Raw genomic sequence first — 23,186 nt, 5'->3', positions numbered from 1 at the left:
GGATAAAGAAACGGAGAATATTAATCTTTCTGATGTTGCTCTGTGGAACAAACAGTAGAGAAAAATTGTGTGATCACATGCATATTTATTTCTTTGTATGCACACTTAAGCTATGAAACAGTAAAGCTTACACAAACCACGCAGTCAAGCGCACAACAATGCAAAAGCTTTAAAACTCCCTTAATTATTCAGCTACAATAATCCTACTGCGAACAACTGCAGTTGTCTAAGTAAAGACCTTCCACCAGCAAGCTTTGGGCTATTTTACTCCAGGAGTTCAAATCCACATCCTCCCTGGTAGATGATGTACCAAGTCCGGCTGTTCTTTTCTTCACAGCAGCCAGTATGGTGTTATTCTCTGTATTTTTGGCTAAACCAACCCTGATAACACAAGAATATTTTGGCTATTAGTGGACAGTATTTGCACAGCGCCAAGGCTTTCTCTCTTTCTCACTCTGCCCTGCTCCTCTCTTCCTCCACCCAGAAGGCTGGTATGGGCAAGAGGCTGCGAGGGGATGCAGCCAGGACAGCCATCACCAATTGACAGAGGGACGTTCCATACTATGTGACGCAGTGCACAGCACAAACTGGCTCAGGCAAAAGAGGAGGAAGGGGAAATGTTCCTGGTTATTGTGTTTGTCTTCCCAAGGAGCCATTGAGTGTGCTGAGGCCCTGCTTTCTGGAAGGTGGCTGAACATCTGCCCAGTGGTCTGCTTAAGCATACAGCTTCTGCCTTCCCCATTAAACTGCCATTATCTCTATCCATGAGTCTTCTCATCTTCCTGCTATCTTCTCCCCATCTTGTGGGAGAGGGGAGCGAGCAAGTCACTGGGTGCATGCTGTTGGGCAGGGTCAACCCACTAGAGTCCTTCTTGGTGCTACTGTGGGCCTAAAGATAATGACAGCTTTGATCTGAGCACATTACAGTTGTTAATTGGTAGGCACCTGTGATGGTCACTAAGCTTGCTTATTTTACTGCATATTAGAGTCCAGTGCTTGTTAGTAGTTGGAAAAGGCTGTTAAGGTTGCTCCTCCCTTGGGATAAGGCCAAGCTATTTGTGGTATTATGTTTGCTCAAGTGCACCTGATGGGTAACGTGGAAGGATGGGGAAATCCAGGGTGTAACTCCAGGAGATTTAAACTTGAGAGAAATAACTCATGATTTGAGTTGTACGTTATAGGAACAGTGTAGCAGGAACCACTTGAACCAAAGGAGGATGAGCCTTGTAAGGAACCACATGAGTGTGGTGATGACTCAACTCAAGTGGGTCTTGGCACCTAACAGTCCAATATGCCACCTTCCCTTCCCTGAGTGCCCACCTCCAGAGATGGAGCCCAAGTCATCAACTGTTCCTATTTGGGGAAGTGTGGGGGTTATGGAATAGAGAAATAATATCCATACATATGGCACAGGACAAGAGTTGGTGGATAATGACAGTGATCTCCAAAGAGAAGAGAACCCTTGCAGAAGGAATGTGCTCTATCACAGCAGCTCACAGGCTCATATCATCTTAGATCCCGTTTTGATCAGTAGCTTAAGTTAGAACAACTGGATTCACATTAGAGCAGCTGACATGTAGACAGATGTTCCCTACTTGCCTCCATGAATAGATTAACTGAGAGTACTGACACTTTGAATTACCACAGCAAGTTTCCTAAAGTTCGTTTCTCATAATGCTTTTTTGTTCGTAAAGAACATTCCTTTCATTTTCAATTATTACTAACTTCAAACTAAGATTATAACAACTTTCTACAAGTTGTCATCTCCCCAGTCTAGACCAATTAAAGTGGAAAAAAATTGACAAACTATCCCTAAGAAACATATTTATCCCTAACAAATTATGATGCTCTAGGTAATTTATACAGGTAGAAACTAAGAACTCCTCCTGATCTCTTGAAGCTGCGGTATTCAAGGATGCCTTTGTGTGAATCAGTCATCATTCAATGTCAGAAACAGGTCAGATTTCTTCCTTTCTTCCTGAGGAGGGACAACAGCTACTCTTTAAATATTTATATTGCTCGACAAGAGCACCTGAGAAGAGCTATCCACAGGACAACTTAATGTAGAGGAACAGAGTTCCTAAAAAGGAGAGCAAGATGATTACCACTATTACAAGTATTAAAATCAATCTCTGAAGAATCAAACAAAAAACCCCAACAAAGCAAAGAAAAACCCCCAAACCCACATGCAGCGTATGGGGCCTCAGCCCACAAGCAGTACCAACAAAGCTAACTTTGAGAACAGCTACACAAGCTAGCTCTGCTGAAAAGCAAAATGTTAACAGCTCAATGAACAATGCCCTGACAAAACCATAACACTTTCAGTGCCTGAGCATCATCACAGAACAACATTATATAGATTTTCTGTGTTTGCAAATCGTGACACAATTGCTCTAAAGCACACATATATGGCCCATACTATTCAAATGGGATTCATGACATGAAGAAAACTTTGCTAAAGACTAAAGAGCAGAGGATGGCTATGTCAAAGCAGAGGAATCTTGTTTAAAAACAAAACCCTAAAGCAGGGTGGGCAGGAGGTGACAAAACTTCCAAACCATGCCACTGTAGGAGGAAAGGGCATTCAACACAGCTGAGAAAGTTACGGTAGGGAGGCAAATCCCAGTGTGTTATGCCATTGTGGAGAGACTTGACCTTTGAAACATGTATGGAACACAATACATGTATTTTATACGTTGCATTAATGACATTCAGAAGTCGTTCCCGGCATAGTATCAGCCAGCTTAATTTCTTTATGCTTGTTGAGGTGAAGCAAAACAACATGCCCACAAGCTCAGAAAGATACAAAACTGTAGTTAAGCCTGTACACCATTTAGGTAGCAGGTCAGCACCAATGTCAAGGACTAAGAATGTCAAAGATCCCATTTTTAGGCCAGAGAAACTCCGTACTATGGAGACTGAGAAAAACATGACAGATACCTCTTAACACTCTAGATTAAGATTAGCATCTTACACATACTTAGCAGCCCGTATGTTATGTGATCCAAAGTACTGGGTACCAGCAAGTCCACCATCCGAAGCCATCTGATGAACTGCACACAATGCTCCAAGTGAGGTCTCATGAGAGCAGAGTAGAGGGGCAGGATCACCTCCTTCGACCTGCTGGTCACGCTCCTTTGGATGCAGCCCAGGATACTGTTGGCTTTCTGGGCTGCGAGCACACACTGAATCCGGCTCATAATAAGTTTCTCATCAACCAACACCCCCAAGCCTTCTCTACAGGGCTGCTCTGAATCTCTTCTCTGCCCAACCTGTAGCTGTGCCTGGGATTGCTCCGACCCATGTGCAGGACCTTGCATAAGGAAAGCTTTATATATAAAAGAACTTGTAGCTCTTGTATAAAGAAGTTACTATGAGAGTAGCAATTCAAGTGAGTTTCCACACCTCTTCCTCTGTTTCCAAAAAAAGCAGCAGCCCTAAAATACAGTCTTTGTTTTGGGCATGTTTCTTGTGCTTGTCTCTTGCACTACGGGAGTATGCTTTTTGTTCTATAAAATCAGGATTTCAGAGAAAAACTACTCTCTGTTGCTTAAAGTCTTACCACGCAGGCTGTCAACGACCCACAGCCCGAGGCTGCCACTGCGGACACGCACCGATGTGTTTTGTACAGCGAGACTGGAGCGGAGCTGCAAGAAACTCGCCTCGAGCTCCGGGGGCAGCTGAGCAGGGCGACCCCTCCACCGCGGCCACCTCACCCGCCGGGAGATGCCCCAGGCCCTTCCCGGAGGCGCAGCCACCCGAGGGCGCAACCCCGCCGCCCCCGACCTGCCAGAGTCTCCTCGCCTGGCTCCCCCGGCGCGCCCGCCCCCCCGCCCGACGCGCGGCGGGGACAGGCCGGGGGCCAGCCCGCGCAACCATTCACTTCACCCCGGCAACCGCGGAGGCCGTCAGCCTCCGCGTCTCCCTGCTGTGGCCATTACCGGTCGCTCAACCGAGGCGATGAGGCCGCGCAGTCCGCCCGTTAACTGCTCCGCGCAGCTCGGCCGCCACCGCGGGACCGGCGTTGCCCCGGGCGACGGGAGCCAGCGGCGGAACGCGGGGCGGAGGCCGCAGCTGTCCGCTCGGCTCCGGCCGCTCCCGGGTCACGTGCCCTGTTCCCCCCCTACCCCTGCTCAAGCGAAGGCGTTCATTGGCCGAAACCGAAATCTCCGAGGCAGTGGGGACGCGTAACCAGGCCGGTAACCCCTGGTTACCGCAAACGGGAGCCGGGGAAGGACAAACTTATCGAAACAGCGGAGCGCGAAGGCACGCAACGCCAGTGCTCGGGCGGAGAGGCGAGGAGCGGCAGGCCCGCCGTGAGCCAATCGAATCGGGCGGCTGCCTCGGTGCCGGCGGACCATCAGCCAATCAGCTATAAGTGGGCGAGGGCAGCGCGCTCCCCCGGTACCCACGGGTGCGAAGATCCCCCTCACGGTCTCTGTGCCCGGCGCGCCGGGAGCCGGTGCCGTGGAGGATGCCCGCGGACCCCCGCGTCCCCCTCTGCCGCCGCTCCCCCCTAGAGCCGGCCCTCGGCGCCGCCTCGATGCGGATCAGGAGCGAACCGCCCGCGCCCCCGCGGTGCTGCCCCCGGCGCCTTGCTGACGCTCCCGCAGGGCAACGCCGCCCGGACACGGCCCAGCCTCCCACCCACCCCGCTGCCCCTCCCTCCCGCCCCCAGAGCTTCCTCTGCCCGTCGCGTAGAGGAGCCGCGCAGTCCCGGCGCCGTGCCCGGTCCCGGCCGCCCCCCGGTAGCGATGAGGCCGCGGGGCAGGCGGTGCCTCCCGCTGCTGGCTGGCCTGGCGGTGGCCATCGCCCTCGCGGAGGCCGCGACCTGTGAGTGAGGCATGGCGGGGGGGAAGGCGAGCAGGGGCGGGAGCGACGGGGCCGAGGCGGGGGCTGGCGCCGGTCCTTGTGGCCCTGGGACGGGATGCCGCAGGCGGTCGTGGGGCGGCCCTCCTTCCCCGGATAGGTGCCACTGGAGCGCCTTGATCCCGTCGGGTTTGGCTACTCGCTGAAAGCTAGCGGTTACTGATAGGGCAGCCGAGCTGTAACTTGGGGCTGGTCTGAGGCTGTTTGTGGCCGAAGTGCAGGTCTGCAGCTTAGGGGAGAGCGTGCCTTCAGGTAGCGCTTGAGTCGCCTAGGAGATAAAAACTCAGTAGATCACGGTCTCAGGAGAGTGGCATCCAGGCAAGCGGGCCTCGCTGTTGCTAAGTTCAGAGCTATCAGGCTAGGTAAGAACTGCTTGAGATAAAAAGTAGAATCAAAGCTTGTATCTTTGACATGAAGACGTTTGAGCTTAGTAGTGAAAGAAGACTGTATCTGGAACAAGAAGAGCTGCAGCTCAAAGTAAGCCTGTTTCTGACGTGGTTTACTAATGATTAAACAGGCAGAAGAAAAACCTAATGTTTACTGTTGAGACATGTGTTTGAAATCTAGGGATTGTGAGTGTGAAGGGAACAGCATGGGAAGATGAAAGTTCATTTTCTAATTTATTTTTTAACAAGTCCTAAAAATAAATCTTCTGATAAATGTTTCGTAATGTTTTATCCTGTTTTCATGACACTTCCTTTGCCATTTATCTTGCTCACTGCATACCTTGTCAGTTTTCTCTTTTTGAACAGTGGGAAATCAGAAGTTGTCCTACTCACAAAAACTTTCTTTGGTCCATGTAGTCCAGTTTCCTATTATTGGCTCTGAACATTGCCAGGGATTTCTGGTACAGGGGGAAAAATAACCCAAAGAAACAAACAAAACCCAGAAAGGTGTCATTAATGCAGCATTTACCATTCAATCATAAGGGAAAGTTGCTTCTCTGATATTCAGCTGCGTTTGGTCCAGCATTCAGTGAAGGACATCTTTAGGATAAGAAGGAGAGGGAACGAGCAAACATCAGCAGTTGGTTTGCTTTGTTTTGTTGGCTCCATAAAACTTATGTCACTGATGAGCATTTGGGGAGACTGTAGTTGCTGGAATTAGGGAGCTGATTGCAGTATAGCAGCTGTACAAACAAGACGATGCCACTTTCTGCAGTGGTAGTGCATGTTCTCCCTATTCATTTTATCAGGAGCTTCTAGGAAAGAGCACTAGTAGGCTAGAACTGCTTTCCATAACTGGGATATGGGGTAAGCAGCTCTAAGCTATGTTTAAATAGCCCAGTTGTGGTAGGTTTCTAGTTGTGTCTGCCCTACAAAACAGCTGTAAGGAACCACAGGATCTCGCCCTTTCCCCCCAGTTTTCTTTCTTTTTCAGTAGCATAACTTCTAAATAGGTACTTGATAAGTAATCACAGTGTCTCTACTACAGGTATTGAAATCCTAAGGTTATTGAAGGCCGTAACACTTGAGTGAGTACCAAATGAAACACACAGCTCATTAAGGGTTAACTATTGGTTTGGCAGGGTCAGAAGTGGGCTGGAGTTTCCGGTAGTCAAACGGGCAGCAACAGCAGTCAGGATTACTTTTTAAAACAAAGGTCTTATAATCTTCGTGAGGAAAGAACAGTTAAATAAATACACTGCTAATTCTGTGCATAAGAACTGAAACATTTGCACTAAAATTATGGAATTCGTATAGAGTTATATATTTTATTTAAACTCAGATGTCATAGGAAATGAGCTTAGGAGAAGGCTGAACTGCTGGGATGTAAGGGGAAAGGCCGGTTTCCATTACCCCACTGAACTGAAGACATGAGGTCAGCAGTGTTATATCTAGTGTAATGTCCTCAAGAGCACTGTGCGTGCTTAGAATTTTCTTGTGTTTTCTTGTGTACAAAACTCTTGTAACTAAAGGTCAAAACAAGATTGTTTACAGTCAGCTGTGGATGAGGCCTCATCTACACCACAGAGCCTCTGCCCTAAAGCTATGTCAGCATGCTCACACTGGTAGAAATCTGCAGCATTAACAAAATCAGCAGTTGCAATGCACAGTTCTATCCTTTTGTTGTCACTTCTTTTGCCTCAGAACAGAGACATCCTTCCTATTAGTCTGCTTTTATGTAATGACAAATGCAGCCATTTACCCAAGTTAATTAAAATGACACTGCTAGCAATAGCTGGTGATAAATAAATTATCAAAATATTATTCTGGGTATGCTTTCCAGTGTGGCTGGGGCTCAGAAGATCTTTCATAAGGTCTTTTGTGTCCCATCAGCTTGCCATGCTTTTTCCCAGTCTCTAGTATCAGCAGAGATGGAGATGTGTTCATCCCAGTCACTCAGCGCTTGTCAGGCCACACCTGGAGTCCTGTGTCCAGTTCTAGTCTCTGCAATTCAATAAAGACACAGGCAGACTGGAGAGAGTGCAAAGGAGGGCCACCAAGATGATTAAAGGGCTGGAGGATCTGCCCTGTGTGGAGGGACTGAAGGGGTTGGTCCTGTTCTCCCTGGAGAAGACAAGACTCAAGGGACCTCATTGCCATATTCCAGTATTAAAGGGCTCCTTCAAAGAGGGCAGAGGCTCTGTCTTTGCAAGGAGCCACGTGGGAAAGGCAAGGGGCAATATGTACAAGATGTACTGGAAGAGGTTTTATCTCGGTATAAGAAAGTAATTTTTTTACAATGGGACGAATCACTCACTGGAATGACTTCCCCAGGGACATGATAGAATCCTTGTCACTGGAGGTTTTCAAGATGTGTCTTGGTGCCAGGTAATCTCATCTAGGCTCCATTTCCCGTGAAAGGCTGAATCAGATGATCTTTCTAAGTTCCTTCCAGCCTGGGTTGTCCTATGATATGTTAGTGATGGGCTCATGGATTGAGAAAAAAGGTCTAGGGGATCCACAATTTCAGCAGCTTCCAATTCATTGCTCCTCCTAGCTGCTGTATGAAGGATACATAACAACCCAAGAATCCAAATCCAGCTCTTGAAAGACATGAACAGCATTTGAGATGTACTTATGGTGTACCTTAAGGTTTGTGGAAGTGGCAAAGAGTAGAAGAGGAAAGCAGGCTTGAATCATTTCTTTTGTGCCAATAACTTCTGGAAGTGGGAGCCCAGAAAGTAAGACAAGACTTTTCTTTTCTCTGAGCAGTTCCCTTGAGGATCAATTGTAACCTTAGAGAATTTTTCCCATTCTCTGGTAAGACCACCATGTAGATCAACATGTGTATAAGAAAAAATGAATCTTCTAACTGCTGCCTGCTCATATACTTACTGTGTTACTGGGGCACAAGCTGACTTCTTCTTGCATTTTTAAGCAAGTTGCTGGTTGCTTGTTGAGACATAGGTGTGCTTCAAAAGTTTGGAGGTATGCTATAGTGCATCCAACTTATACTCAGGACATCTTACCTGTTGCCTTACCAGGAAGATCATTCTTCCCGAAGTGAAAGCAGGTACATCTGTGTGGAGTCACAAGCTTATCCCACATTAAATACATTTAGGATGCTGTAACAGAAAGGTTTCTTCAGGTCATTATCCAGTGTTACACACCAAAGTGCTTCAGTTGTGTTCCCTGTCACTTGATGGAGACCATTAAGAAATGTGTTTAGGGTGGTATGATTTTCCTTACATCTGTCACCTGAAAGCTATTCTCGCTGCAGGTTCTGGTTCTCATTAGCTGTTCTTTCTAATAAACCTTTGAAGTTCTTTCTTTCCTGTTAGTGCACAGACAGTGGGAAGCTGTTCTCTGACACTTGGCTGGTGGGCACATCTCAAAAGTGCTCTGGGTTTGAGGTATTACGTGCTTATAAACAGTACTGAATTGACTATGTCTGCTTGAGTTGATCTTTGTAGATTAGTGCTGAGTATGAATGTATACAATATCTGGCTTGCACTGCGGGTCTCATGACCCTCACAGAGTGTGCTAGTCAGAGAGGTTTAGTTGTACAAAGGGTGATGAAGAAGGGCAGGTGTAGAAATAAGGTGCTCTGTAGTTAACATATGCCAGCCATACTCTTTAAGCCTATCAGCTGGACTTCTTCCAATTACGCTCATGCATTTTTCTCTTAATCACAAGGTATACCCAAAAATTAAGCTAAGAAAGCAGTCTAATTTGTTTTCCCTGTAGAGCTGTGTGCTCTACAAATTTCATTTGTAGTATAATTTCTCAACTCACTTACTTGTTCACCATTTGTGTAAAAGTCAATAAAATGACAATAACAAGGTACAGTAAAAGTAAGTAATGACTTGTGGTAGGTCTGAAATATAAAAGTTAGCTAGGAACGTATTTATAGGTTGTCTTGGTATTTCTCAGGATATCATTCTCACCTGTTTTGCAATTATAAGACACATTCTTGGTCTCACTTAAGTTAAATAGGATCAGGGCATTTACTCCTAGATCACTGCAACAGGTAATATAAAAAGCTTCACATCTTTTTTTCCTACTTGTTGGTCACGTATCTCACTTTGTAATACCATACCTAAAAAAAAAGTAATAATCTTGTCCTGAATATGATATTTAAATTACACTTTAGGCACAGCATTTTACAAACCTTTCTTTTGGTTAGGAATAGCTACCCCACATACAGAAAACAGAATGCTAGGTTTTCTTGCCCACATTTTCCGGAATGATAGCAAACAGCAACTCCCGATTAAGGATTTAATTCAGATTTTTGTGTTAGATTCTCATGTTTGCTCAGTGCTCACCAATTTTCAGCTGTTACACTAACAAACAAACAATAACAGAGCTCTTTTGTTTCTGCTAAGTTTTATCCCAGCAGTATGCCTCTCAGTTCCTGGTGAGGAAACGTCGAGCTAATTCCTTTATGGAAGAAAGTAAGAAAGGAAATCTAGAAAGAGAGTGCATTGAAGAATTATGCAATAAGGAAGAAGCCAGGGAAATCTTTGAAAACAATCCTGAGACTGTAAGTATCTAATGAATACCTACATGGTAGATAATTGTTCCTTGCAGAGGAAAGATGGAAGTACACAGAATTCACACTGCAAAGCTAAAAGGATTGCACCATGCAGACCAAGAACTAGTTTGAAATTCCTTTGTGTATGAAACCCTCACAATTAGTAATAAAGGCTGTAAAGCAAAGAGAATAGCTGAGCAGGTATTTAATTTCCAGTAAGGATCACCAGTTTTAGACCACAGTTGTCTGCAGGCATGCCATCTGGGGAAACTCTGTTGCCTTCAATTAAAAGTTTATGTTAAGGATGCAGGGCAGTGTAACCCTTTTAATGAAGGGATTGAACATATTACTGCAAGCTTCCTTCCTAGTGGGGAGAAGTCTGTTCCTCAGTTCATTCTCACTTCATATTAGTTCGTATTTATTATTTCATTCAATATAATATTCATATTTATTGAATATATATTAATATTAATATATATTACATAAAATACAACAAAATTTTATTCAACTTTGTACTATAAAAGGTTTATTGCACAATATGTGCGGTTAATATGAATTCTTGTTTTGCAGACCGTGTCAGTTCCGCATTCTGTCTTTCATACCATTGCATGTATTTGGATATATTGATTGTTTAAATAGTTTCAGTAATCAATTATCAGTTGCTTCTAACAATTTCTGATTTAGTAACACTTTTCCCTTCCTTTGGAATGAATTGCATGCAAGATGTTCGATCTATTCCAGGGGGTTTTGTTTATTTTTGGGTGAAAAGCGAAATAAAGGATGCTGCTATGCATCCAATAACAACATCGGGCAAGATCTTCACATTTAAAGAGATAACTTTCAGAGTCATTTTGATACCCAATTAATTTTTATTACTTTGCAGTATCTTAATCTCTCTACTAAGTCTTGCCTTTATTGAATGATCTGCTGGTTTAGCCTAAACAATAGTAATGTAGAAAACTTGGCCTATGACTCAAAATGACTTTTTGTTTTTCACTTCTTTTGTAATAATAATACCAATATATTTTAGAATTCATTGTGATATATTTTGCTGCAATTTTATCTACCTTAAATTTTTCTTACTCTTTATTTTTCTTTTTGCAGGAATATTTTTATCCCAAATATTTAAGTAAGTACGAGATCCCTGGACAAGTATATCATTCACTGGTCTTTGTATTTGGATAATACTAGTTTAGTTATTCTGCTCATAGTGCTTGAACGATTTCCATGTGATTATAATGCGTAGTAGCTCCTGTGCAGTTCTGTGTGCTTAGATCCTAGCAGAGGCACTCAGAAGTCTGTGATCAGCTGTCTAATATGCCCAGACAAGTTTTCTAATTCAAGCTGTGAGAGCAGACTCTTTGAAGATGCCATGCATAAGCTCTTGTAACTTCAGTCTAAGTGAGTGTTTGTATCATAAGCAGATTGTGTGGGTTTGCATTTGCAGGTTGCCTTGCCTCCCATCGAGCAGGAGTTTTCAGGGTTATTGCAGTTACTCCAGATTCTCCAGCTGACCTGAGGGCTTGTGTCGTTGGTAAGTGCTGCTTACCTAATGCTTTACCTAATGCAGTCACATCTAAGAACACACATGCACATGGCTTGAAAGAGTTCACATAGGCAGAAAAAGAAACAAATCTCCATTTAACTCATGCAAACTCTATAATATAAACCATAAATTGACAAAAAATAAGTGGGTGAGATGAAGCATTTTCAGAGCAAGCAGTGTAAGTTACTTTATAAGGAATATTGGAAAAGGAACATGATGAACTGCAAAAATAGAAAGTAGAATTCTTCTGGAAACATGGAATTGACCTATGCCAACCCACCAGTGTTCCCTAGTATGTCCTCTCTACTCTACCACATCTTTAATAGTTATGCCTGACTCTTTGTATCTGGCAGGTCCTGTTCTGTCTGTTAAGGGAAGAGGCCATCTGGTTAATTTTTCTTTCTACCACTCCTTAGCCCTCATTTTCTTTCTATCACTCTTTACAACTCATAGTGACACTGTATCCCTCCATGGAGCAGGTAACATTGCCAGCTGAAAAATTAAAATATTAGGAAACTTGTGATGTTGCTTAAATAGTTGATTTTTTTACACCTATACATTTATAAGTCCAGTGGGAATTGCATGGGGTTTTTTCCCTCTTAAATTCACAGGAAGTAATCTGTACCTTATTCCCTATTTGTCACAGTTGAAACATCTCTCTAAACTTCTTAAACCTTTACAGCCTGGTTGCACCAAAGTAGCTTATGGTTAGTTTGAATAGGGATACTTAACCGTCTGACACTGTTTTTATCATTGAAAGCAATGACAGGAAAGAAATACCTTAATAATTACACTGCTCATGGTCATGGGAGAACATATTTTCCAGATCACTTGACCAACACGACTGCTGTCACAAACTAAAATGCACTCCCATTCATATCACTCTTTCTCACTCTCATTAGAGGTCCTGGGAGGAAAGGATTTAGCAGGGTTGTGTCAATGTGCAGAGTTTCTGTAAACTCAGTAACTAGCTTACTGGATAGTCACTGTATATCTCCATTTGGGTTTACATGATAAAAACCAAGTTACCTAAACTGTTACTGTTGGTCAGTCACCAGGATAAAAAAGAAGCGTGTATGCATAACATTTACAAGTGTTTCTAAGGCTTAAATGTTCAATGAAACTTATGCACGTTCATGGAAGGGAGCTACTGCTGAGAATGTGGAATTGAAAATTCCCATTAAAACTATATGACATCGTTTCAAGTGTGTTTTCGTTAAGACAACGATTTTGTCGTACTGCTATCAACTTCTCTAAAACAAGGTTTGTCTTTCTGAACTTGCCGATCCAAATTGGTTTGATATTGTCAAAATCAAAAATCTGGTTTTCCTAATGGGAAGGAAATAATTATAAGAATTAGCAGAATTAAAATCTCAAGCTGAAACAAATCAGAGAAATAAAATAACAATGCAAACAGAATTGACAGGATTGACAGAAATGCAGTTATTTTCAGATTTGTCCAAATTACCTACACAGATGAACACATATTTTAAAGGCATACATTTTTGGATAAACAAGTACAAAAAATTGTGACTATATTGACCTTTTAAATACCTTCTAGGAAGGAAAAGGAAAATTTTCACAGGAATAGGAGACCCTTTTTCATCCTTTTCTAATCCAAGCATGTATCTAAGTTGCATTTTTAAGACCCTGAACATCTGTACCCCGTAAATCTGCATACTTGATTGCTTTTAAAAATAAATACTTAAAAATCTCTGCATTTACGTCTATCCATCTCACCGTGACACATCTTTTGAATACCAAAGCCTCCTGAGTGGCAGAGGAACTGCAATACATCTCTTGCCACTCACCTCTTCTGTTACAAGCAGAGTATATCTTCTGACATTTAGTTGTCACGTTGCTGTCTAGGAGGTCAGAAGGTACCCCAAATGGGGAAAAGAGGAGCATCAGGCCTGCTTTCAGAACAAATGGCTGCTACATTACTGTTCTTGCAGTGGCATCTTAATCATTCGTCTGTGGACATAACCTCTTTGTCCATCTAGTCTTATCCACTCTGTCTTGTCTTCTTCCTCTAGTGTATTTCACCAGTTCTCCTTTTTCCATTCACTGATTTACTAATTTTCTTGCCCTTTATATCCTTAATTCACCTCATGCTATCTACTCATGTTTCATGCTGCCAACCTAATCAGTCTTCTCTCAGATCAGACTCTCACAAGCCATCACTGCTTTTTGATCAGAGATGTTTACAGTCAGGCTTGTTCCTGAGGATGCCTTCCACATCTATCACTTATGAAATGCTTTGCTTGTACCAAGCTTAGGTCACACACTTGTACCTGAACCTACAAATGCTGGAAATAATCAAAAAGGATTAAAAACCATAGAGAGTTCTAGAACTTGCCTTTGGAAATTGGATCCACACATAAACACCATGCTTTTTATTTCTTCTGCACAATTTCTTCTGTCAGTCTTCACCTGCAATTTGCATACTGTACATCCTTTGGTGTACACTATGGATATTACATGACATGCAGCACCTATTCTAGAGGTGCTCGAGAGTTTTGGAGCATGGCTGGCCTTTAGGCTTTTGGATTTACTTGAAGCAGAATGTAATTAGAAGTAGATTTATTTGGCAACTATACTGACACATGTTTGGTAAGCTACCAGCATATTCAGGAGACACAAACAGAACAATGCCTTATGTGCTATGCTGATGTAAAATTATGAAAATGGTGGGGAAAATGAACTTTATGTATTTTGATTAGAGAAAAAAAGGCAGTGAATTCAGTGCTCTCTGCCCCAATCTGTCTTTTGAGCCTTGCTTTCTGAGATCTTGCTAGCATATGTAGACTTCAGTTGCTCTTTTAGATGCAAATTTGTTTGACATTGAAGTTAATACTTGTAAAAGGTGTCAGTATTAAACACTGATGTATCCAGTCCATCCACAGGACCTGGAAAACGAAGGCAAGCTGAGGCATTAGTTTCTCTGAACATGTGACCCTCCTTGAACAGAGAAACTGACCTCTATAATCTTGAATTCTTGAGAATTTGGCCTTTCTAGTGAAATTTGTGGTGATATAATGGGACAGGGAACTGTTCTTTAAAAAGTGAAATATGTCCTTAAAATGCAATGAAAATAGTATCGAGTCTGTGTTTGGTCACATCTTGCAGGGATTAACATGGTTTAGCAAGTCATTTTCTAGTTGTTTTCCGTCTGACAAAGTACTAGTGGCTTTTTCTTTTCCTCAGTCATTACAAATTCTTGCTAATAGAACTAGTAGCGAGATGGTTGTATGGGTACTTGATGTTATATGTCAAGCCCTTTCCTATTGCATTAAGTGTACCTGTGGGGTAAGAAGAAGACAGGCTAAACTGATCCTTGAGAAAAAATAATCCCAAATAACAAGTATTTCCAATGTTTTCTATCCCATAGACATTTCAAACCAGTGTAGCCCTCTGCCATGCCATAAAGATGGATATAAGGATTGCATAGATGGACAAGCCCGGTATACGTGTGTTTGTAAACCGGGATGGCAAGGAGAGAAATGTGAAGAAGGTAAAGTCTCTAATCTCATGATGATTTTAGTTCTCAAAACCACAATTACAGTTCTACTATTATTTAATAGTATCAGATCTTTAAGTATACCCACACACAGTTGGTCAAATAATGCCTTCCTTTCAAAGATTCTTATTTTGTTTTCCTTCTAGATATCAATGAATGTGATGACTTAAATGGAGGTTGTAGCCAACGTTGTTCTAATTTACCTGGAAGCTACCGTTGTTTATGTGAAGATGGCTACTTTATGCATTCAAATAAACGGGATTGTGGAGGTAAGAAGTAAGACTTAAGGGGACCATCATTACATGACAGTACATTAGGAGAGAAGAAAGAATTTAGTCCAGTAGTTTCATAAGTGGTCTAAGTCAACAGAAGCTTGCATTACCTCTGAAAGATGCAGTTCTGCTTCAACTTGGCTGCGCATTCCTCCTGCAGGCACCATTGCAGGCATTTGGGCAACCATATAGTGAACCAGATCAAGGAACTGAGATGGGTTGAAACCAATTTAGAAAGGGAAAACAAAACAAACAGAAAAAAGAGGAAGGCTATAGATTAGATTCTGCTTCGTTACGAGAACTCTGTAAAGCGTGCTTTGGTCACTAATTAGTTTCACGTACCCGTTAAGCATGCTGAAACAAGAATCTAGAGTGGTGTGACCAGCTAATATTGTTTCCATGGAAATCCTGTCTGGTAAACACTGGGTTAGGCTGAACCACTCCTAATTAGTGATGCTACTCTTTTGGGAGTTTGAAGTTCATTGGAGGAGAAACTATTAATGAATCTGAAAATGCTCTTAATGGAGAGAAAGATTGGTCTTTTATTCACTCCGAATATTTCTTCTGTACATGCTTGTGTCAGTGATTATTGGCCGTGACGTACATGCTTTGTTCCTTTGCAGACAGAGACTATGTACTGACATAACTAGCAATTCTTATTGCGTAGTCAGAAAAAGAGTACAACCTCATTCCATTTTAGTGTCGTATTTTATTCCCTGACTATAACAACAGTTTTGGATAATATCAAATAATTCAAGAAGCCAGACTTGAGGGTCATTTCCTGCTGTCACTTCCTTTAGCCTATATATTTTTGTGAATGAATAATTAATTCCCAAAGAAATTCCAGAATGGAAGACTGCTGTTTCATCAAAAAGCGCAAGCGGACAAGTTTTTAAGAATCTCTGTAATTCTTGGAAAGGTACTGGGAAGGTTGGTTAAAAACTTAATCAAAGACAAAAATGCACTAATACATCTTAGTACCTGGAGTACTAATTTGGTCATTTGATAAACCAGATTTATGTGTTTCGTTACATCCAACTACAAAATTACACACCTAGGAATTTGGAGTACCCACGGTAACTGTAGAATAGGAGATCAAATTCAGGACAGCTTCGGGAATCCTAGCAAGCTGGTGGCAGAATCTGTTCTCCCTGTGCAGCACCTTTTCCACAAGTCCCACAGGCCGCAGAGATAACTAGAATGAGCCCTGCACAAACAAGTGGGAATTGAAGTACTAACAGGGATCTGATATTTTTCTGTCTACAGGAGTTCTGGTAAGATTGATACTATACTCTGCTTCCAGTTGTGACATACGCGTTTTGAAAATGACATTGAAAAATTGGTAACACCACATAAGATAGACACTAAAATGGTTTGAGGGATGTACAGAGAGTGAGGGACTTGGACACCTGTCAGCATAGCCAGTTAACAGGCGATTGTGACATAAATTGATTGTAGCATGTAAGAAGCTCTGACAGGATTATCTCTTGGCTTTCTAGATGTCTTTTTGTAAGGTAAGATTTTATTATTCAGTCTGGTTTAGTTTGTAGGAAAACTGCAGGCTGTTTCTCTCTCTGCCTTCCTGAACATGCATCCCTTTTCCTGTTACTCACAGAACAGACAAAAGAATGCCAAAGGTATGCAGGCAGGGAATTTGTTTTCCTGGGTGTGCAGAAGTGCCTTTTAGGGACCTCTGTAGATCTTTGCGGCTGCAACTATAGCCTGCTATGAAAGCTTGGTAGACCTATAGCAAGAAAGATCCAGTTTGCCCACCTCAATGAGTTGCAGTTTTGGATAGAGTTAGGAGAAAAATGATATGCTAGAGAGTGACTTGTTTTCAGTAACTCATTTGTATTTCTAGATATAAATGAATGTCTGTTACATCCAAACATCTGTGGGACTGCCACCTGTAAAAACACCCTGGGGAAATATGAATGTGAATGTCCAGAAGGCTACACGTACAATGCGACATCCAAGAACTGTGAAGGTAGGTCTTTCTCCCTCTATCACCCCTTTTCTCTTTCTTTTCTCCCCACCCCTTATACATCCCTTTTAAAAGCCAGACTCCAGCATCTCATCTGGTGATGTACCTTCATATCGTTTACTGTAATATGACACAATTATTTTTCTTTCAGAGGGTCAGTCAGTCTATATTGCATATAGTGTAATGTAGTGGAATGACTTAATATCATGTTGAAAGGTTTTCTGGTTTACTACCATGTCCTGCTGTATGCCAGATAACTTTCTCAGTTGATGGGAACGCTCCTGCCTCAGTGTAAAGAGGGCTTCCTATCCAAGCTCTCAAACCAACTAGCATGTTTCTTTCAGATAACTTGGAGCAATGTGTTGAGGATTTGGACATCTTGAGGATCTAGCGTCTTGTACCTACTTCTTAATCATCTTTACAGTTATAAGGATGGAATATTTGAGATCAGTCAGTTTAATATATATCCCTAGTTCAGGACAAGCTATAGCAAACACAATTAAAAGTCCTTATTTGGCAATTCCAAGCTGGGCAAGGCAGTTAGGAAGATTTAGAAAGAGATAATTACCAGAAATTAAAACCATGTTTAATCAAGTGGTCTCAAAAACCTAAAAAGCTTGTCTTTATCCATCTGATAGGCTGTCTAGGTGCTTATTTAGCTCTCATGGCCAGGACCATGTCCTCATCTCTGTCCTTTCTATGTCCTTAGATGTCAGATACTGGAAAGAGCTTTTCACTGGGGTCACTGAATTCCATTTAAAATGAAATTCGTCTATTCCTTCCTTGGGGTATCTAGTTACGATATAGAGTAACAGCATTAGAGTGAGCTGATCTCCATCCTAGGCTGGAAGTGATAGCATAGCAGTTGGATAAAGTATTTGTTATAAAGGCCCCACATTCAAAATGAAATTGTTCTTAACCATCCAGAAAAGGATACGAAAAACCAGAGCTGCACTGAAAGAATCTTTCCTCAGGAATATTCTTTTCCAAAATGAAAATCTGCAAGAAAGAATTTCAAACCAAAGTCCTGTAACAGTTACAGCGAAGTTGGAAAGTACTGATAGCTAGCAGTAAAGCAGGAAGAAACCATTCATACACAGACTACCATAAAATAACTCTTTCAAGTATGGGGGTATTTGCGCAATAGAACATACTTTATTTCTCTCTACTTGTTAAAGTTTGTTTAGTACACACCTCAGAAATTAAATTTCAGTTGTAGAAGAGATATCTAAGCTCTTAGAGTTTTACTAGAAAGGGGAATTTTCTACATTGCCAGTTAAGCAAAATACATTGGTGTCTTATTTAAATGCTGCCTTTATGTTATTGCTCAGAAGGATGCAAAAGTAGCTTCTTGCTGCCTATGAATCTTTTGCTGCATGGCTTTTCACGCAGCTTTCTTGTGATAAAGCTTTGCACAGTGGTAACGATGACATCTTCAGGCATCTGCTCTTTGTCCAGTTACTACGGGATTAAAATGTTACTGACGGTTTTGTGTCCCTGCATGCACTGAAGTGAGAAAAACTTCACAATAATTAATCTAATTCTTGCTCCTTTTAGTACTTTCTGCAGAGACATGGGTTACATCAAATGGAATTCAAGCACTGTTTTTCTTCTGAAACATAGTTTCTAGAAGGTTGCAAGATGAGGGCATTAAAATAAGTAAAGTCTTACCTCCTAGAGGGAGGATTATGCTGCTAAGCTTTCAGCCCTCGTTGTAACCACATTGAGTCACCAAATCCAGCCTAAGGACACGATTGTGCAAACTGACAGGAATGTAGCATTAGAGAAATACTAAATGACAGTAGCTTTTCATTGTCATATTGCATGTAGGTAGCCAAATTCAGTTATGCTTATTAGAAAAATCAAATTTACATACATGTATGCATGACTGTCTCTGTGATGACAGATACAAGTAGAGTGGAATAGAAGAGGGTTTGGGGTTTTTGTCTCATCTGTTCCTAGGAGATGTAGCTACAGTTCTTCATCCCCTCCTTTTGGGAGACACTATCGATGGAAAATATCTGCCTAAATTCTGGTATATCTTTGCCCATTTTCTTCTGTCTTCTCTGAAAAGGGAACTTCTCTTAAAGAACCGACTGAACCAGTTAATCAAACAGCACAGAGTGTGTCTGTATTTTATGCATTAGGCTCTCCCTAGCACGCAGTCTGAAAATTTGAGACAAAGAATCAGGGTTTCCCCTTCCCACATTAATTGTTTAACACACACAAAACCCTGCCTACCCACATCCACGCCTTGGGGAAATCAGTGTATTTCCCTAGCATTATATAGCTCCCTTCTGGGACATGGTATGCAGCTCCTTTGTGGCTCATTCTATCTTATATTAGGAACTTACCCAAAGCAAGCTATTTTAGCCTTCCACTGAAAGCAGCTGGATAAACCCAGGATGCTGTGTGGATTCATGGGTTTCTACGAATAGCTTCTGCTGACCGTTCTATGAGGTGGGACTGACATGCGGACAGATCTGTGGGAAGCCTTTGAAAGCTCAAACATGCAAAGGTGCTGACTACAACTTGGAAGAAAGAAACAAAACCAAACAACCAAAACCCAGGATACTTACAGCATAACTGAATAAAACCTCAAAAAGCCCTGGCCCTCTCCAGTGCATATCAGCATTTCTATAGGAGGACAATTAGCTCTGCACAGGGAGATCCTGCCATTTGGAGCATTCTAGGATTCCAGAACATCTGCTGAAGAAGGAGACTTCATACCTATGCAAGAAGCTTGGCTGTCCCTCTGCTGCTATAGTACACTATGGAGGGGGGACCTTTACCCCTGAGCAGCAGGTTCATTTTAGTAAGGGAAATATATACCCCTTCAAGATGGGGTATAAATGATTTAATGATAGAAATGCATCTGTCACACTGCATGATAAGCTTTCATAATAACCTCATAAGTCTCTGTCTGCAGGCACTGGGTGATCAGAATTAACTGCTACTTTCAGGGAATTCAGCACCCAGATTTACTCTAGTGCTACTGGTTAACCTGTGCTTGTAGTTTTACTTTTGTACTTCTAGGTGTTCAAGTACTGGAAAGCTTATAAGACCTGTACACAGAACACCTCCTCCTAAAGTATGTACTCACAGTCGTGCTCCTTTGGGAAGGGCATAGGAAGAGAGGTGTTTGTTGGAGTATCTCTAATGCTTATTGGAAGGTGTTAAATTTTGATTTTGTTTTACATCTTGCCAGCAGAGCAGGCTATAGGGTTTTGTGGGTTGGGGCTTTGGTCTGTTTTTCCCTTCTCTCTGTGTGCTCATACCTAGGTGAATTTCTTGGCCTTTTCAGATCCCCAAATGATCATAAGCAGAATGATTTTACTAACCTTTGTTTCAAAACAAGTAGCACAGTTTCTTTAATCTGAGGCCCTCTCCTGGTTTCAGCTGGGTGGAGTTAATTTTCTTCCCAGTAGCTGGTGCACTACTATGTTTTGGCTTTAGTCAGAGACCAATGCTGATTAACACACCAATGTTTTCGTTGTTGCTCAGTAGCTCTTAGCCTGATTGAGGACTTCTCAGCCTCATGCTCTGCTAGTGAGGACGAGCACAAGAAGCAGGGGTAGGGAGCACAGTCAGGACACTTGAACCAAATTAGCCAAAGGGGTATTCCATACCATAGAATATCATGCTCAGTGCAGAAACTGAAGGAGCTAGCCAGGAGGGCCCAGTCGCTGTCTGTGGATGGGCTGGGTATCAGTCAGTGAGTGGGTGGTGAGCGATTGTACTGTGCATCACTTGGTTTTGGGATCACTTTGTGTGTGTGTTATTCCTTCCTCTCTCTATTTCCTTTTATTATTATTGTATTATTATATTTTACTTTTATTTCAATAATTAAACTCTTCTTATCTCAACCCACAGGGTTTTACCTTTTTCCTGATTCTCCTTCCCATCCTGCTGTGGGTGTGTGTGTGAGCAAGCAGCTGCATGGTACCTGTTGCCAGCTGGGCTCCAACTATGACAGGCCCAAAATTACCCTCATTAGAGTCTCTACCCAGGAGACATTTTGTTTCTGTATTAGAAATGTAACAGCTACATTGGCCTTTTACACAGCCTTTCATTTCTAAATTATTTATTGTATTTGGCCTACTAAATAGAAAATGAAGTTCCTTTAGTTAGTTTAGCTTATTTGCAGCTCAAATCAGATTGGTCTCCACAAATAGATGCTGTCTGAAACTTAAGTATTTATGAGATTATTGTATGTTATTTTAAAAGGTATTTTTACCCTGTATTTTAATTTTGGATTTACATATCCTTTTTCCACATACTTGCCATATATACTCTTAATAATCTATGTTCTCGTGACATCTGGTAGGGAAAGGAAGAGATCTGGCCCAAACAGCATTTCTGCAATAAATGGTAGTGATTTATGAGGTCTTTTTAACTAATTCAGCCACCTTACAAGCTCAGCTTCTTACTGCCTCACAAATGAGATCAGTTTCTCCCCAGCTCTGCACACAAGGCTTCTATCAGATTACTTATATATCCAACAGGTAATTCTAGTTTGCAAATTTTACATAGGAGACATCAATTAGCATTAGATTAGCTTTGCAGCAGACACCTACTGGATTCATGTTATGCCAGAGAATCCATCTTGTCCATTATTCCATTGATTTATTGTGTTACTTTTCAGTCTGTGCCACGGATAATCTGAATAAATCTTTCTGTATGGTTTCATTTCTCCTAGATATTGATGAATGTGCTGAAAATGTTTGCGCTCAACTGTGTGTAAACTCCCCAGGAAGTTATAGCTGCTATTGTGATGGCAAAAAAGGGTACAAGCTCTCTAAGGACCTGAAGAATTGCGAGGTAAAATTGCGCTATATAAAAGTCCATGTGGAAAATCACAAAGTTAGGTATTTCTTCATGACAGCTGTAAGTTACATTAAGGAAAATAGGCAGCTATTTGAGAACTGATTCAAAATTGCTGAGAAAGTGCTGGGAACTCCAGGCTGTGGTTTGGCTCACGAAATAGACCTGGTAGGGATTTGGATGCATGCTCGGTTCATGTATGCTCATTTACAGGACTCCTGTCAAAAGAGGCTTTCCAGCTTTCCTTAGTCAGTCATCTTTATTCCCTGCTGCTTCCAAAAGAAGGCCCAGCTTTCTCCTATCAAACAAATAATTCCTGTTCATATTACTCAGAGCCAGAATACTCCGTTTGTCCATGTGTTCCCAGGTTTTCTTTAGACTGCTCCAAAGTTTTCGCTCACTCTTTCAGAATTACTCTGTGCTTTGCCTGTTTGGGTCAAAACCCCTGGATTGTTTTCCACAGTTCTCATCTGCCACAGCTGAAGAAAAAGCATTTAGGAATACTTGCCAATTGAAGAACATCTTTGAGCCAAGACCAGCTGTTCTTGCTCAGTCTGAACATTTATACTTCTTCGTAGCAGAAAGTTTGTAACTCCCAAGAATCCTAATTCAGGGATTTTCTTGTGAGTGATTCACTGTATACACTGAAAGGTGCAGGCAGGCTGAGACTTGTTATGCTAAGGGAGCTCAGATAACCGCCAATGAAAAAATGCCTCTAACATCGTATAACAAAATTGGTCTTGAACTGTAGGAACAAGGTCTGACGCAAGTCCTAGCATGTATGTGTTAGACCTTGCTTGTGCTTTCTGAAACTTAGTATCTGAACAACACTCGCAGTTATTATAGTTCATTTTGCTTATTCATGAAATAGGAAGAGCATCTTATAGCTTGATGTTATTTTTAACATCGTGTTCAAAAGCAATGAACTTTCTATCTGGGAGTTAGTTGCAGGCCTTTTAAGAATAATAAAAACAAAGTTTAATCAGCTGAAAATGCATGCAGTCGGAAGACAAGTGACTGTAGCAGGCATAAAATGAAGAAGCCATAAAATTCAAGATGAACACCTCCACGTTTAGTGAAACAGCTGCATCGTGAATGCAGAAGTCAGAGTTTGGGAACTGCATTAACTTTTACCAAAGTATAGCCTGTTTTGAGAACAGAAAAGCCCTTCACATGTAGTCTTGATCATTCCCTTTTATGCGATAACTATACTGCCATCATAAAGAAGATATTCAAGGGGTGTTTTGAGGA

The 23,186-nt window shown here is 41.9% G+C and overlaps 2 protein-coding genes across 2 annotated transcripts in view; one reads left to right on the top strand and one right to left on the bottom strand.

Moving 5' to 3' along the window:
* Positions 1 to 3,982, bottom strand: part of ARL13B (ARF like GTPase 13B) — a gene marked incomplete at its 3' end in the record, with an annotated part of 38,821 nt that extends 34,839 nt beyond the window's left edge. Inside the window, exon 1 of the mRNA XM_080614208.1 lies at positions 3,942 to 3,982. The remainder of the gene's footprint in view (positions 1 to 3,941) is intronic.
* Positions 3,983 to 4,754: 772 nt separating this feature from the next.
* PROS1 (protein S) overlaps positions 4,755 to 23,186 on the top strand; it is a gene marked incomplete at both ends in the record, with an annotated part of 30,553 nt that continues 12,121 nt past the window's right edge. Inside the window, 8 exons of the mRNA XM_080613642.1 lie at positions 4,755 to 4,833; positions 9,641 to 9,798; positions 10,894 to 10,918; positions 11,237 to 11,323; positions 14,727 to 14,849; positions 15,002 to 15,124; positions 16,989 to 17,114; positions 21,811 to 21,932. Of these exons, the coding sequence (XP_080469768.1) occupies positions 4,755 to 4,833; positions 9,641 to 9,798; positions 10,894 to 10,918; positions 11,237 to 11,323; positions 14,727 to 14,849; positions 15,002 to 15,124; positions 16,989 to 17,114; positions 21,811 to 21,932 (843 nt within the window). The remainder of the gene's footprint in view (positions 4,834 to 9,640; positions 9,799 to 10,893; positions 10,919 to 11,236; positions 11,324 to 14,726; positions 14,850 to 15,001; positions 15,125 to 16,988; positions 17,115 to 21,810; positions 21,933 to 23,186) is intronic.

This window comes from Psittacula echo (assembly GCF_963264785.1).
Source record: "Psittacula echo genome assembly, chromosome: 3".
NCBI lineage: Eukaryota > Metazoa > Chordata > Aves > Psittaciformes > Psittacidae > Psittacula > Psittacula echo.
Note: the sequence above shows the minus strand (reverse complement) of the source record. Positions and strands in the feature narration are given on the sequence as shown.